The sequence below is a fragment of the Colletotrichum gloeosporioides genome (assembly GCF_011800055.1).
Source record: "Colletotrichum gloeosporioides strain Lc1 chromosome Unknown consensus_27, whole genome shotgun sequence".
Classification (NCBI taxonomy): domain Eukaryota; kingdom Fungi; phylum Ascomycota; class Sordariomycetes; order Glomerellales; family Glomerellaceae; genus Colletotrichum; species Colletotrichum gloeosporioides.
The window spans coordinates 1738-18155 of NW_025544672.1; the positions used below are offsets into that span (position 1 = coordinate 1738).

Genomic DNA, 16418 nt, shown 5'->3' on the forward strand with positions numbered 1-16418 from the left:
AATATATACTAATTTATATTAAATAGTTTGGAAAATCTCTATACCTTTATTCTTAATATTTTGCTTTAGTAATTAAAATAGGGTTAAATAAACTAGAGAGCTATTTTCCTAGCCCTATAGTTACTAAAAAGGACTATAATATATATAAACCTTACCTATTTAGGTTTATTTTAGATCTTAGATTAAATATTAATAGTTTAATTAATATACCTAATATAGAAAAGCTAATTAGGTAAGCTTATATTAAACGAGCTAAAAAGAATTTAATTAAAGAATATAAATCGTAAGTATTTTAATTTAATTAAATATATATCTATATTTACTAGTTATAAACTAATACTAATATATAAATATTTAGGTTAAAATCTAATATTATAGTAGAGTTAAATACTTTAGGTAAATCTTAGTTATATTTAGAAGCTTCTAATAGCTTTATTAATATAGATAATAGTAGTAGTAAAGAAGAAAACTATATTAATTCTACTAATAAAGGAAAATCTAGAGTAGATATTTTAAGAATAAATTTTGCTATAGATTTAAATAAAGAAAAACCTAAGTCTAAAGAGTATAAAAATCCTCGACCTAAGTTTAAAGAGGAAATAATTAGTTAGCTTTTCCTAGTTAAAAGTAATAAATAAAATAAAAAGTTTCAAAGAGTAGAATTAGAAAGCTATTTTAAGCTAGGTATTTAGGGAAATAAAGTAAGTATTTAAGTTTTTATTTATTAATTAATAACTATATAAAGTTATTAAATTAAATATATTTAATATATTTACTAATTAGATTAATAGATTAATCTACTTATATAGTGGAAAGAGAATAAAGAAAGATTCCCTATACTTAGCATATTAGCTAGAAAATATTTAGCTATTAATCCTACTTCTACTGCTATAGAAAGAACTTTTAATTAAGGTAGTAATATTATTACTAAAAGAAGAATTAGATTAACCTATTTTAAAAGAAAGCAATTAATACTACTAAAAAGTTGGGATAAAGATTTAAATAAAGAAAAATCTTATAACTTTAGCCCTAAAGTTTATAGTAATTTATTTAATAGTTCTTTACTTTCTTTATCTAAATTAGAATTAGATTTTATAGTAGAAGTAGATATTAATAATAGTAATTCTAAGATAGATATAGATTATAGTAGTGGGGATAAAGAGGATATTAAATAAGAGGATATTAAGTTTAATGAGTAAATTTTATAGATAATTATATATATTTTTTTATATTTTTTATAATTTATATAGAATTAAATATCTATTATATAAAAAATTAATAAAGCTAGATTTATCTAAGTTAAAAGGTCTTTTTAAGTACCTCTGAAGGTAGTAGTTATATTATTACTTATAGTTAATAGATTAAGTTATTAGAGGTAGTACTTATTTTAAAAAGCTTTTAATTAAATATATATATATAAATATATAAATNGCTCTTCCGATCTATATAATATATATATTATATTTATATTATAATAAAATCTCTTTAAATATATAATATAATATATATATTATATTTACCCCCCTAAATACATGTATTTATAAATATATATATTATATTTGATCTGTATTATATTTTTTCTAATCTCTGCTACTAAGTAGGTTAGGTAGGCTTAGTAATAAGAGCGATTAAGGCTATATATTTATACTTCTTAGGGGTACTAATAGGAGCACTTATACTTATATATATATTAATAAGTATTATATATAGTTATATAAAAAGGAATATTACTAGAAATAAAGGTATAGTTAGCTCCCTTATTATTATAAAGATAGTTAGTATAAAGACTTATACTAAAAGATATATATTTCTAATAAGGATTATATTTTTTATTATAGTAATAATATCTTATATANAATATAAGTATATATTCTATTTCTACCCTCTTTTCTATTATATATTTATACTTTATTAGTTACTTATAATTAGCTTAACTTAAAGGATAGGAATATATAAGTACTATTTAAGTTTAGAAGGATTAAATAGAGGTAGATAAAGTTCTTAGACTATATATAGGAATATTAATAAATATATAATAGAAAAGAGGGTAGAAATAGAATATATACTTATATTATTAAAGTTATAATAATTAAAAATAGCTTTAGAGATATACTTAGAGTTATCTAGATATATAATTAACTAAATTACTCTAAATAACTATAAATAGGAGTATATACTTATAGATAAGTAAGTATTTAGTTAAACTAAGGTTTTTATAGTTATAAATAGGATTAGATAGAAGTATAACTAGAGTTTTAATTAGTAATACTATATTACTAATCTTATTAGGGACTAATAAAGATATATTAGTATTATACTAAAGTATATATTAGTAATATATAGAGGTATAATAAGGATATAAGAATAATAGAGAGAAAATATATAAAAAATAGAGTTATATTATATAGTAATATATATAAATATTTACTTATTAAATTATTATTTTAATAAGGGAAGAAAAAAAATAGAAGTTAGTATAAGTAGGAGATTTATAAATAGCTACTGAGGAGGTTTATATATATAATCGACTAATTAGATATATTTATTTAAGTAAGGGCACTACTATATATATATATACTAGCTGTAGCTGTAGAAAAAAAGAGGGTTTTGAGCTACTAGTCCCTGCGGACTTCCGTAGGCTTGCTAACACAGGTGCCGAGGGGAGCTCCGTGTGGTGCCCCATCCTGTCCCCTTCTCCTTGCCGTCCCTCCCTTCATGTCCACGCCGTTTGTGTCTCTCTCAGTCCCCTCACCTCGTCTGCCGCCGCCGGAGAAGCCCCATTTTCCAGACAAAACGACGTTGTCAACTGGCTTATGCGAGTTTCATCGACACGCTCTGGACCACAATGGCAATTCTGTGGATGGAGATTGGCTGCCGAAAGCCCGCATTAATTTGGACCCCAATCCCGTCTTGGTTTATCGGTAGCAAGCAGGCAGGCACTGTGCAGTAGTCCAAAGGTTTCCCGGTTGTTAATTAGTGTATGCGCGAGCGAGGCGACAGACTGCGTCGCGTGAGAGTGTGACGGGAGTGATTGTGATTGACGGCTGGCTGCCAACAATTTGTCTGGCTAATCATCGAGGGGCAGCGAGGAGGGGCCTGATAGCCAATCCAGCCGACAATGCTCAAGAAGGTAAAGCCATCGTCCGACGACGTCTGCTTTGATTGAACAGGCGGGATATCCATATTGTTCTGTTGATCGACACACCATGGCCTCTGCTTCGACTAAAGAGTCTTGATGCATCGGGGGCGGCCCCCGCTTGGTGCAGCAGACACAGGCGAGAGCCAGGGCGGGATGCACGACGCAGGACGCAAAGGAGCAGCAGCTCAAGTCTGCTTGACGACGGACGACAGTCGTCAGCGACATGGGAGGCAGGCTCGAGGGCACAAGCAGCGAGCTTTGGGTGCAGGGCAGGGCATCGAATGGCAGCCCAAGACACAGACGACACACCACCAACCGCAGGACAACCCCTGTCGTCTCTCTCACGCCCCCATGCTGGTTGATGCATCGCAAGTGCCCTCCCAAATCTCGTCGCCCGAGAGCTGCGTGTTACTGGCCAGACTCGGGGTCACTGTGCACCCAGAGCCAGCCTTGGATGCAGTGGGCGACTCAACACACAGGCGATGAGTGAACATGACACTAAGCTTTGTTGGCGAGGTGGCTGCGTTGCGTGGTTTTGATCATCAGGTACCTGACGCGTCTCGAGGCGAGAAGTTGAGGCAAGGAAAGTCAATGTACTGGATGACTGTTGACTGAGTCGGAACAGCGGCATTGCTTTTGTTGTCTCGTTTTCGTTTTTCCGTCGCAGAGGTGCTGTTCTCTCCCGGCAGGACGTTATGCGTATAGACATATCCGTGGGTGGATTGTTTCCGGTAGACCTGCTCCTGTTGGCTCGTCAGGTCAGGCTGTCCTGTCCAGGTCTCATATGTCGTCCTCTTGGACCGGCACGGCGATTTCGGTCCATGCTTCAAGGCCGATGCCGTTCCTGAAAATACCAAGGTGGGAATGGCAAAACCTCAGACGACTCAACGCAAGGGACTCCGTGATGTGGCGCGCGTAATCGTCCCGTGTGGCACACATTGGAGAGAAAAAGAGAGAAGAAAATTCAATGGCCAAGCGCGGTCCTCTTCTGCTTCCAAGCTTCATCCATTGACTCGTCGCTCTGGTGCCGGTTGACTTTGGGTTCGTGCTCTCGAGGCGACGGCAGGTACAGCCCAAGCGACCTGAACCTGGGTAAGGTAGGTAGGTATTGATGTAAGGCGCAATTAAGGCAATGGAAGAGCCCCTGGCAGGGTGATGGAAGACACCGACGGGATGCTCGAACTCTGTAATAGCAGCTAGAGCATGACGGACGTAGGTGCAGATGGGATGAATACCCAAGGATGGTCAAGGTACACCTTCCTTGGGCAATTACGTGTGTTGTGTTGCGCGCGGTGCAGCATTCAGCATTCACACAACCGCAGCAGGGCATTGTCATCTCAGGCAGGCTTCCTGGTGTCGTCGATTGGAACTTGGCCTTGGAATTAGCGCCCAAGCTCAAGTCCCTCGTCCCTCGTCCCTCGTCCCCCGTCCCGCCCGCTCCCCGCCTTTTTTCACCCACTTGAATCCCACTCTCAGGCGCTCCCAAAGACTGTGACCTTGGACCTTGGTCTCGCCACAACTCGTCGGGTCCCTCTGGAGTCTGTCTGGTCTGGTCCCCCCTCCCCTCGGTCGGTCCCTGTCGTCCTGCTTCGGCCTGCTTGCTGCTGGTCCCTCACCAAGTCCCTCCAAGGAAAAGAAACCCCCTCTTCCAGACCCCGGTCCCAATACCAGACGTCGGGCCTGAAGACCATAGAAACCGCGTACGCATCCACGGCCGACTGCATTTCTTCCACCCTCTCACCACCTTCCAAGGCCAGCTCCAACACTGTCCGTTCCGATTTCCGACCTCGACTATTATTACGGTGGGCAGATACCGAGACCTACCTCCATTTCAGCCTTGATCCGTCCCGAGGCGACACCTAGCGGGGAACGCACGCTGCTGCTTATCGTATCGCCTTTTTGGTCGTCAAAGTCGTCGTCGTTTCTTCCTTGCATGTTTCCCGTCTTCCACTCGCTCCGACACCCATATTCACGAAACCGCCTCAACGGCCGACTTCGACGGGTACTAACGCATTCTGCCCTGAGCCAGAGGAACCACCCGTCCGCGAATCCCATTGTCTAGCCCCAACTGCTACGTCAGCTTTTCCTCCCACAATCCCTCGAGCACGCTACCTTAGCTCTCGTCTTTCCGCCCGTGCCCTGTACCGCAGCGACCACCATTCGACCTACATCCAACTACGTCGTTGGGTTGCTTGGCTTCGGCCCTTTTGCGACTTTGTGGAATCCTCTTGTGTATAACCCTCCCCAGCTTCAACAACCACCTTCTGGGCGCCCCAACATCACATCGCCGTAATGGCCGACCAAAACTCTTCACAACCACAGACCATGGACCCTCCTCAGCAGGTAAGCTTCCCGCCGGCATCCATCTCACCGGCCCTCAACACGCACGCTGACTGACACCACGCAGGCTCCAATCCCTTCTCCCCTCTCTACGCCCGGATCCGTCCCCATGATGAACTCTCCCGTTCCTCTTCTTCGTCCTGCCATCCCCGGATCGAGACCCGGCGGCGGCGCCCGCACACCGAGACTCGGTCTCGCGATTCCCCCTTCGCCAAATGCAAAGCCCGTCGGCGGCACTGCGCCCCAACCCGTAAACTCTCGACCTCCTCTACCGACCCTTCACCTTGCAACCCCCATGGGCAGCCAGACAACCCCCTATGAGCAGCCCCAAAGGCCAGTCGGCGTGGGCCAGTCAGCCAGCGGTGGCAGCGAGAGCAGCGCGGCCCACTCTAGGTCAGGAAGCTTCGGCCCTCTGGATGGCAGGGCCAGCAACCCCACATCGGCCGGATCGCAGTACTCGGCATTGTCGTTTGCCTCACAGTATGGTTTCGGTGCGCCGCCGAGGGGAACGCCCGACCCGTCGTCTGCTGTCGGCTCCATATACTCGGAAAGAAGCGATGGCGGCGTGGGTATGGAAAGAGATGGCAGCTTACAAGGTCTGGAGGGCTTTGACAAGCTGTCATTGGAGCGCGGCAGGACGTTGGATGTAGAGGAACTCGACGCAGATGGGTGGAGGGTTGCAAGCTTGGAGAAGAGAATCGAGGAGCTCGACTCTCTCGGCGAGGGTGCCGGTGGTGCCGTCACAAAAGCCAAGCTGAAAGGCGGCAAGACCATCTTCGCCCTGAAGGTGCGTAAATATGGACACCACACTTGAACTAGACTGACACTCGCAGATCATCACCACGAATCCCGATCCCGACGTTAAGAAGCAGATCGTGAGAGAGCTCGGTTTCAACAAGGAGTGCGCGTCGGAGCACATTTGCAGGTACTACGGCGCATTCGAAGACAATACCACGGGCACCATCTCGATTGCCATGGAGTTCTGCGAGGGTGGCTCTCTCGACAGCATCTACAAGGAGGTCAAGAAGCTTGGAGGTCGTACAGGCGAGAAGGTGCTTGGCAAGATCTCCGAGGGTGTCCTGCGCGGTCTGACGTACCTGCATGGCATGCGCATCATTCACCGAGATATCAAGCCCTCCAACATCTTGCTATGCAGGAACGGAGACGTCAAACTGTGCGATTTCGGTGTTTCAGGAGACTTTGGAACAAAGGGCGAGGCAAACACCTTCATCGGTACGAGTTACTACATGGCCCCTGAGCGAATCACTGGCCAATCATACACCATCACATCCGACGTCTGGTCGACCGGCGTCACCCTCTTGGAGGTGGCACAACATCGCTTCCCCTTCCCCGCCGACGGCACCGAGATGCAGCCTCGCGCCGGCCTTATCGATCTTCTTACGTACATTGTGCGGCAGCCCATCCCCAAGCTCAAGGACGAGCCGGATGCCAACATCTTTTGGAGTGACAACTTCAAGTACTTCATCGAGTGCTGGTGAGTATAACTCGAGAACCGTTTGAGCTATGACTAACACCTTGAAGCCTAGAGAAGGAGTCTACCCGGAGAGCAAGCCCTTGGAGAATGCTTGAGCATCCCTGGATGGTCGAAATGCGGTCGAAGCGCGTCAACATGGCCAAATACCTCGCACAGGTATGGGGCTGGGAAACCAAGTAGGCTTCGTTCAGAAGCGACCAAGTCGGCAATACATGTTCCGGTGCACCATCATCACCGAATTCGCAGAGATGTCTGAATCTTTACACTCGACTGCGTTGCTCGATGGTCGATAGTAGCACATGAGAAGCAACGGGTATTGAGTCAAACCGCAACAATCATAGGCGAGACGAGCCGTCGACGGCAGCCACAACAACGAATTTCACATCACACCGAGCCTAGAAATCTAGCGATCCACCAGCAAGACATGGGGCAAATTTTTTCACAATTAGTAAATACCGCACGGCACAGGACTGCCGATGCCACCGCCTTTGAGAAATCAGGGCTATTTGGACACGAGTCGTGGTATCCGAGACGGTCGGGAGGGGCGGGGTTATCTTCGCACCAGACTGTTGTGTATTGGGTGGTTGTCAGCATGGCATTGTTATCATGACACTGGAGCGATGGCATGTTAAGTATGGTACAATTGAGAAAAAGTACACAATGAATTTTTCAACATTTTCCTTGGCCACGGAACGGGGGAGTCTGGTCATTTTGGCAAGGGCTAGGGCGTTGTACATATTTCATTTCACCCAACAAATCTCTTCAGGGGTATCTAGTCTACAGATGCAAAGTGGGATTGACGAAAGGCCTCTTGAAACGTTTCCTCCAGTGCTCTCTTTCATGACTTTGCAGGGGCTGTCATGACCTCGGACTCGTCGACGCCCATCAGCTCACGCAGGGCGACTGTCGCGTAGGCGCTCTTGGGGAGCTGGAACGTCACCACAACGGCCGTCTTCTGGACCGCCGCCGCATCCGTCTCGGAGGCCTGCGCCGGCTTGTCTTCAGCCTCGGGCTTCTCCTCGGGCTGAGCAGCCGCAGCATCCTCCATCGTCTCGTCGGGCTTCACCTCGGCGTCTTCGTCGGTCTTGGCCTTCTTGTTCGCTTGCTCGTCACCCCCCTCGGCGCGGCCACGCTTCTTGGACGAGGGCGGCTGCTTGGCGCGGATGCGGTCCATGTCCGTTGGGTGCATCTGCTCGTTGTCGTCCGTGTAGGCGCGCACCTCGAAGCGGGGCTCCGCGAGGAAGCGCGCGGTGAGCTTGCGGTAGGCGCCCGGCAGGCTGAACTCGCGGTGGCGGCGGATCATCTTCTCCGGGTCGAGGTCGCCGTTCTCCTTCATGAAGGTCTTGTAGAAGTCGCCGAGCGCGTTGGTAGGGTAGAGCACGGCGTGGCCCGGGGACGGGAGGATCACGTCGTGGATGGTGTAGCGGCCGGAGGCGGCCTCTTCGGCGGTCAGCGCGCGGGCGTCGGCGGTGTCGTCGTCGGCGGCCTCCTCGTCCTCGGCGGTCACGTCGGCCTGGGGCTTCGCGTCGGCGAAGACGAGGTCGCCCTCGACGACCTTGTCGCCGTACAGGCGCCAGCGGTGGCTGGCGGCGTGGTTCCAGACGTAGGACTGGTAGGCGTGGAGGTACATGCTGCGCAGGCCGCGGGTGATGCTCGTCAGGGCGCCTATGAAGTCCCGGCGGGAGGTGGCGCGGCCGAGGTGGCGGATGACGCTGGCCTCGGCGTTGAAGCGGCGCGGGAGGATCTTCATGGCGTCCTGCTCGGAGCCGCCCTGGCGGAAGAGCATGCAGGCGTGGTGGCGGTTGAAGTCGTCGCGCTGGTGGCCCTCGGCGGGAACCTCGCCGGCGGCGGCGCGCTTGGCGATGTCCTCGTCGTAAGAGATGATGGCGTTGATGGCGGACTCGAAGTCTTCCTGGAGGATCATGCGGCCGACCTCGTGCGTGCCGACGGCGTGGGTCCCGAAGCGCTGGTGGCCAAAGTAGTTGATCCAGCCGCGGGAGTGCATGCTCTCCATGGCGGCCTTGACCGAGGCCTCGATCATGGACTGGCGCTCGTCGTGGGGGAGGTCGGGGGACCCGGCGACGGCGCAGTCCTTGAGGGCGATGACGAACTCGTTGCCGGTGTGCGCGCCGAGGTGGATGGACGTGGTGGCGTAGACGTAGTCGCCGGTGGTGACGCCCTTGAGGCGCGAGTTGGCGCGCATGAGGTTGTCGGCGCGGACGTGGCGGACGGAGCACCGCTGCGTCGTCGCGGCGCGGCGGTCCTTGGTGCCGGCGGTGCCGATGGACTGCGGCTTGACGCGCAGGGCGCGCGCGATCTGGTTCGTCGCCTCCATGGTGTCGCGGTTCTCCTTGTAAAGCGTGAAGTGCAGGTACTCACCCTCGCCGGGGGCCTTGACCTTGGGCTCCTGCTTCTTCTTCTGCTGGGGACCTCCGCGCACGCCCCTGCCCTTGCCCCTCGGCGGGGGGATCTTGGCGATGATGGCGCCTGTTGGGTCGGTTGTTGTGTCGATGACGGAGTTGAAGATGCGGCGGACGGCTTGGTGGAGCTGCGAGCGCTGGTCCTTGTCGTCCATTGCGGGTGAGGTGGCGGGCTCGACTTTTGCGGTCTTGTCCGCGGAGATGGTCTGGAACATTGCGACGAGCTGCTTGGCGAAGTCCTCGTTTGTGAGGGAGGTGAGGGTGGCGATGTCTTCAGGAGAGATCTCGGGGATCGTCGGCGCTGGAGCTTCGCTGTTGTCGCCGGTCTCGGGCTGTGGTTCGGGCTTCACTTCTTCCTGCTTCTCCTCTGCGGCCGGTGGCGGAGGAGTGGGCTCCTTGGGGGGCTGCGGGAGCCTTGTTTCTGTGAGATGGAGGACGGAGCCATCTTTGTTGATCTCGTAGACTTGGAAGTCGGTGTATCTGGGCTTGGTTAGTGACGCGGTTGAGTTTAGGGGTTGGGATTGCGCACCTCTTGCGCATGTCGCCGCTCCAAGCAGTCATGCTCGGGGCGATGCGCTCTGTGATGCCGAGAGACGCATCGAGGCGCGTGCCGTTGGCACGGCGGGTTTCAGTCGCCATATTGATGCAATGTTGTCGGGCAAGGTTTGCGATGTAACTGCAAGCAATTTGACTTGTATATCGATAAAAGTGAGTGAATTGGGCTTGTAAGAGTTGAGATGTCTGATGGAAAGGGTCGCGGGGCCAACAGGCATATTTTCAGGAATTGCCGGCAGAAACTGGCGAGTGTGAATGAAATGGCAGGCGGTGTGTAATGATTCCGCCGGCTTGGTTAAAAGAAGAAAGCGGTAAAGCGAATCTCATTGAGCCACTTTTCATATGAGATCCCGCATCTCACTCAATCTCATCGCAATGTTCTGATTTTAAGGTACTTTTCATTTTCAATTCATGCAATTACTCAATCCGCCTTCAGATTCAGGATCTCAATCGCATTCCCACCCATGATAGCCTTCGCTTGCTCACTTCCCTCACCAACAGCTGCTGCCACAGCATCCGCGTTCATGCTGACGCTCTCCCACTCACCCTGCTCATCAGTCGTCAACGGAGGGAAGAAGGGGTGATCTGTACCAAACATGAGCCTGTCGGCTCCGCTCGCGTCGATGGCCGCCTTCAATCCAACTTCGGAGTAGATGACTGCATCGAGGTAGATCTGCTCCTTGAGCACGTCCCAGATCTTCCGGCGACCCTTGCCGACCTTGCCCTCGCGCACCAGCTGTCCGTCGTGCAGGATGCAACTCTCGATTCTGCCGGCGAGGAAAGGCAGCGTGCCGCCGCTGTGAGCGAGCAGCATGCGCAAATCGCGCACCTCATCGAAGACGCCCGCGAGATACATGCGCGCCACGGCGATGGTGGTTTCCATGGGGAAGCCCAGCGCCAGGGGCAGGACATGGCCGTACTCGTTACTCGCCCTCGGGCCCCAGACATCGTTGGGCAGGCCATAGTGCGGGTGCAAGAAGATGGTCAGACCAGCGGCGGCGATGGCTTTGAAGATGGGCAGCAGCTCTGGATCATCGAGACCCTTGCCCAGTCCAGACGTGCCCAGGATGATACCACGGCAGTACTTGACCGCCTTGACGTGGTTGATGGCTTCGAGGATCGTCTCGAGCGACGCAGTCAGTGGAAGGGCAGCGAAGAAGAACAGACGCCCGGGATGCGCAGCGCACATGCGGTCAAACTCCTCGTTGACATCCCGCGCCATGGGCCCCGACTCAGAGGCGTCGATGAAGTCCAGCCATGGGTTCGCCAGGGAAACGACCGAGATGTCGATCTTGTGAGTGTCCATGAAGTGCACCTTCTGCTCGAGCGAGGCATAGTGAGAGGTCAGCGGTCGGCCCGGGGGCTTTGCCGTGGCATCCTTGGTGGCTTCGTCGAGGGCCTGCTGCTCCGAGGCGAGGAGGATAAGGCGCGGATCGGGGTCCTGCGGAAACCGGCGGACAACAGGAATGGTGGTTCGAGACTCGAGAATCTTGATGTACGACGGGGGGTACATGTGCGTGTGGATGTCTACCACCCTCATCGGTGTTGAAGAGGCCATTCTGTCTTTTTTCGCCAAATGCTCAAAGATGTTTGAATTTGTCGTTGTTTGGTGAGGTGCGGGGTATGAAGGGAGCGCCTTGGATATGCTCTGTGCTTGATGTGAGTCTTTGGCTGGAGGATTGAAGATGCGACGTTGGAGGTTGCCGACTTACAGATGGTCGAGGCTCAATTGCGAGTCGTGAAGGTTCTCAGCTAACACGCAATTGCAGGAATGAAAAAAAGACACAACGTCGAGTCTTTGAGACGAATAATTCTTAAGCGCTGAGCATTCTCGTGTTCCTGAGTTAAGTACCAGCTACCCGAGGGCTATGTCTTTACAGGAAGGTGATGAAGTTGCATCCGAAATGCACGTCTCCGCATCAAGTCGCCCACCCCACACGCGGGCGTCTTGCTCCAACTGCGCTGGCTGCCGATTGTTCTACCCCGCCGTTATCTTCGCCGGTCCTTTGCGCGCCGGCCTTATCTTTCCGTCGTCTTTTTGGCGGGGTAACGCTACTCTGTTTTATTGTCTTACACGTTGGTATTATGAGCACAGCGCAGGAGGTCTCCGATGGCCTTGGTCGTGCGACTCGCCCGGTTCGAGCCGACCTATGACCCCTCAGGGATTTGTATGGCTTACTGTTTGTTCCGTCACCTCTTTGCCGGGATCAACAAGGGGCTTTGGCCTGCTGGACTGATTAGATGCCCCGGGCTGAGGTCAATGCCGGCCATGTGGTTGGTAGCCTGGGTATGCACTTTCACAAGGGTCCTGTTGTATTACCAGACGAATATAAGTCACTCAAATGCCCTACCGCACGGATCTCGCTCGTGAACCTTATCGCGACGCCGTGGAATCTTCTACGTCTCAGTCCGAGTACTGGTATCTGGTACACTTGACCACTGACATCTCAACTCTCTGCAATCTCACGGTTTTCGTTTACAGTCTCAGCTGTTCATAACTAAACCACAATGGCGGCCACCGCGGTAGACAAGGAGGGTCTCTTCATTCCCGTGAGTAAGCCAAGCATCACCGACTTCACTTCTCGCTCACGCACCCCCAGCTCATCGACTTCTCCGCCTTCCTCAGCGGCGATAACGCGAAGCGCACCGAGACCGCCAAGCAGATCCTCAACGGTTTCCAGAACGCCGGCTTCATCTACCTCAAGAATGTCCCCATCAGCTCGGAACTCCGCGCTGCCACCTTTGCCAAGTCGGCTGACTTCTTCGCCCAGGAAGACGACGCAAAGACCGCCGTCGGCTGGACCACGCCCGAGGCCAACCGCGGATACTCTGCCCCCGGCCGCGAGAAGGTCAGCCAGTTCATGGACGCCGCCTCGGTCGGCAAGGAGCGCGCTGGCAACCCTGACCTGAAGGAGAGCTACGAGATTGGCCGCGAAGGCGAGCCCACGCACCCGAACCAGTGGCCTGTCGAGAAGGCGGGCAGCCCCGTGGACGGATTCAAGGCTCAGATGCTTGACTTTTTTGGGCAGTGCAAGAACCTCCACGTCGAGGTCATGCGCGCCATTGCCGTGGGCATGGGCATCGATGAGCACTACTTTGACGGGTTCACGGATGTTGGCGATAACACGCTCCGTCTGCTGCACTACCCGTCAGTGAACCCCGAAGTTTTCAAGATCAATCCCGGACAGGTTCGTGCCGGCGCTCACAGCGATTATGGCTCCATCACCCTGCTCTTCCAGGATGACCGCGGCGGTCTGCAGGTGAAGAGTCCCAACGGCCAGTTTGTGGATGCCACGCCGATCCCCGGAACCGTGGTCGTCAACGCGGGTGACTTGTTGGCGAGATGGAGCAACGACACAATCAAGAGCACGATCCACCGTGTCGTCGAGCCCCCGAGGAAGCCGGAGGATGGATCCGAGTACCCTCCGCGGTACAGCATTGCGTAAGTCAGAGGACCAAGGAAAGTGAATGAGATGCTAACGATGTGAAGGTACTTTTGCAACCCCAACTTCAAGAGCCACATTGAGGCCATTCCGGGTACCTACGCGACGGAGGCGGAGAAGAAGTACGAGGGTATTAACAGCGGGCAGTACCTTGTGCAGAGACTGGCTGCCACATACTAGCGGCCTTGGTGTTTTGATTAGCGATATATTAAAAGCGAATTCATCGTGTTTACCAAGGGTAATCTGCAGGTCACTTGATTGTATCGCTTTCTAATGAAGAAGGATCAAAGTTGTATGCCAAAAACATGATTGAGACTGAATCGAAGCATACTTAGAGATGATCAATCAAGAATTACTTAACTTCCTATCGCTCGTGCTTTGACTTTGCTCAGTCATGTGTTGTACATCATCCTGGTCAATTCCATGCTGATAAAGTATTGTGATTTTTAGCCTAAGTCTGTATGTTGCAACTTGGGTGGCTCTTCGGGCTTGGGCTCATCCAGTATTAGCCCCCATCCCCGTAAATGGGTTACAGAATGACAGTACCAGGAGTAGGATGGACACATTTAATGCAAAAACACGAAACCGCAGCCAGGTCTTGACGAGCCGTTCCCTCCAAGGCGTACCAAGAGTCCTAGGTCTTTGGCCCCAGATGGAGATCGGGAGTATATGGAGGCCCAGCAATGCAGTATTGTCCTCGCCAAGTCCCAAGCAGCGAATAAACATAAAGACATCGATAAATGTGAAGCAAACTACAAACGCCAGGTCCAAAGGCCAGTAACGGAATGCGACTTCGTACTCAGATGTATCCACGTTGGACACGTGGATGGCGTATGCGGCATGTCGAGCTTTGAGGCGTATTGCAAAGTAAGAGAGAGTAAATCCGACCAACCCAATAATTTCTGCTTTGCTGACCGTATTGCTGAGAAACGCCCAAGAGAGAATCGTAATGGGGACGAAATAGAATTCTCGCCAACTAAACATGCAACTTTCGTAGACGTAACTGCTTGCGGCGTCCGCGTTCATCCCGGCCCCAGCAAAAAGTCCTCGTGGGGGTGCTTTAAAGATCTGAGTTTGGATTGGCGAACATGATGAATAAGAGCAGAAGATCGTGACAATGAACATTTCGTGCTTCAGGAACGCGTCGCGTCTCACTGTGACTCTCCGAGTTCCATCCGGGCACACAACCAAGTCGCCTGCTTTGGATGTATCGACATTCTGTGACATGTCTTCGAGAGACTGGCCCTTTTTCTTGGCGACGATGTGACAGACGAAAGGTGGTGGAACCATAGTACGCGAGAATACTGCGCGGATCAAGGTCCGCCGCTCGAGGACGACAACGAACCCTTCATCTTGACCGTCGTCCTTTGAGTAGTGCAAGAGAATGCGTTTCCAAGTCTGGTCAGCACCTGAAACGGGGCAAATGCTGCTCCATTGCCTCTTGTCCGCCTCTGTCGGTACTACTTTCACCAAACGCTCGGGTAAGTTCGGTGCAGCGTCGATGCGGACAAAACCACACTTGATACCCGTATTCCAGATCGGTTGCTCAAGACGGTGGTCCTGCTTGTCCTTCCTTATGTAGATGGTACGATACTGCATGCGCCGTGTAGTGCTCCAGGGGAGACCCAATAAGCATGGGGGCTGCTTTGGTCGAATGTACTCATCACTAATGGCGGTCTGGAACAGAGGGATAGCAACGACTTTTGTGAAATCCGTCCCAATTTGACAGTCAAGCAGGCCGTAGGCAAGCTTCTCAAGTTGGAAAAGAGGAAGCGTGATTCGCAGGCCTCGGCTCGTCATTTCAGGCACCGAGCTTGCTCCACCCATCGGTATGGCGGAAATGTTTGACCAGCAAGCGAAGTCTCTGGGACTCCGAGCGAGTAGCCTGTGATACTCAGGTCGATGTGAGACTTCTCGGTAGTACTGCTTGGAGTACTGAATTTCTTGAGGGTCGGCGGATAGCAGGTGTATAACGCTATAATAAATCCGGAAACGCTTGTAGAACACATCCGAAGGATCCTCCTTCAAGGTGGTATCCAGCGGGCTCCACGCAAGAACGGAATCGTCAGTGTTGAGCTTTAGAAGCTCTAGCTGGAGCCTCTCAAATGCGCGATCACCCTCTCCATAAAGAAGCGGCATGTTCACATTGAATATTCCCAGAAGCGCGTACGCCCTATCCTCGATCCTGGTAGTCTCTCTATAAGCTGCCCACGACATGCGGACGGCAATGCTTGCTGAACGAAAATCTTGTTCCCTACGAAGGTAGGCAGTGGGGATATTTGTGATGGCGTTGATATCAGCAGCTAAGGAAGAGCGGTCGCCAAATTGCCTCCAAAATCTGTCGTAGAATAGCACGCATTTGGGGGCGAGCAGCTCTTGCAAAGTCCAGCCTCTCGTGAACCAAAGGCTCTCCTTGAATTCGCCATCAACATCGGGCTGGCCCTCGTCCGCTGGACCTCTGCCTACGTCGTCAAGGTAAGCATAGCAAGCTGAGGCATTCTCGTACCACCGGAACATGGAGTTTATGGCTTCAGAGAGCTCGGCGCTGCTCGTCTTATCGATGCAACAGGTGTCGATCCAGACATAGTCGAAGCTATGCTGCGCAGCCAAGAGACAGAATCCATTGACTTTGGCATATCCTCTCATGAGTTGACAAGCTGGAGAGCTGAGATCTTGGAGTGTGACCTCTTCTTCGCCCCATCGATGAGAAAGTACCGCATAATTCGGGATGTTGTTGAAATACTGCTCCAACTTCCTGGTCTTGACGTTGAGAAGACGCATGTCGCATATCTTGAGGTGTTGAAGTTTCGAAGTTGCAATCGATGCAATGGAAGCGGCGTCAGCTACAGGTATACGCACTTGATAAAGTGGCTGGCTCTTACAGCCTGCCCACCTCATCAGGTGACAGGATTAGCCATGATTGATTGGCCTTGGGATGAGCTACGCGCTCGTTGCCTGCATGCTGTGCCGTAGGTACGCCATAGTGCCAACGGGACAACCCATCAACGGCTACAAGTATCCGATAT

General features: G+C 50.7%; 5 protein-coding genes across 5 annotated transcripts; 2 read left to right on the forward strand and 3 right to left on the reverse strand.

The window, feature by feature from the left end:
* Positions 1-5431: 5431 nt before the first annotated feature.
* GCG54_00007376 (MAP kinase kinase MKK1/SSP32) lies at positions 5432-7154 on the forward strand (the record flags this gene model as incomplete). The annotated part of the gene is made up of 4 exons (XM_045407357.1): positions 5432-5482; positions 5547-6266; positions 6313-6974; positions 7022-7154. The coding sequence occupies 4 exons, from the start codon at positions 5432-5434 to the stop codon at positions 7152-7154; spliced, it is 1566 nt and encodes a 521-aa protein (XP_045266802.1).
* Positions 7155-7812: 658 nt separating this feature from the next.
* On the reverse strand, positions 7813-10033 carry GCG54_00007377 (Multisubstrate pseudouridine synthase 7; the record flags this gene model as incomplete). Its single annotated transcript, XM_045407358.1, has 2 exons — positions 7813-9874; positions 9924-10033. 2 exons carry the CDS (start codon positions 10031-10033, stop codon positions 7813-7815), a joined length of 2172 nt encoding a protein of 723 aa, XP_045266803.1.
* A 337-nt stretch (positions 10034-10370) lies between these two features.
* Positions 10371-11507, reverse strand: GCG54_00007378 (uncharacterized protein; the record flags this gene model as incomplete). The annotated part of the gene is made up of 1 exon (XM_045407359.1): positions 10371-11507. The coding sequence occupies one exon, from the start codon at positions 11505-11507 to the stop codon at positions 10371-10373; it is 1137 nt and encodes a 378-aa protein (XP_045266804.1).
* A 950-nt stretch (positions 11508-12457) lies between these two features.
* On the forward strand, positions 12458-13572 carry GCG54_00007379 (UPF0676 protein; the record flags this gene model as incomplete). Its single annotated transcript, XM_045407360.1, has 3 exons — positions 12458-12499; positions 12550-13391; positions 13440-13572. The coding sequence occupies 3 exons, from the start codon at positions 12458-12460 to the stop codon at positions 13570-13572; spliced, it is 1017 nt and encodes a 338-aa protein (XP_045266805.1).
* A 315-nt stretch (positions 13573-13887) lies between these two features.
* GCG54_00007380 (uncharacterized protein) lies at positions 13888-16173 on the reverse strand (the record flags this gene model as incomplete). The annotated part of the gene is made up of 1 exon (XM_045407361.1): positions 13888-16173. The coding sequence occupies one exon, from the start codon at positions 16171-16173 to the stop codon at positions 13888-13890; it is 2286 nt and encodes a 761-aa protein (XP_045266806.1).
* Between the last annotated feature and the right edge of the window lie 245 nt (positions 16174-16418).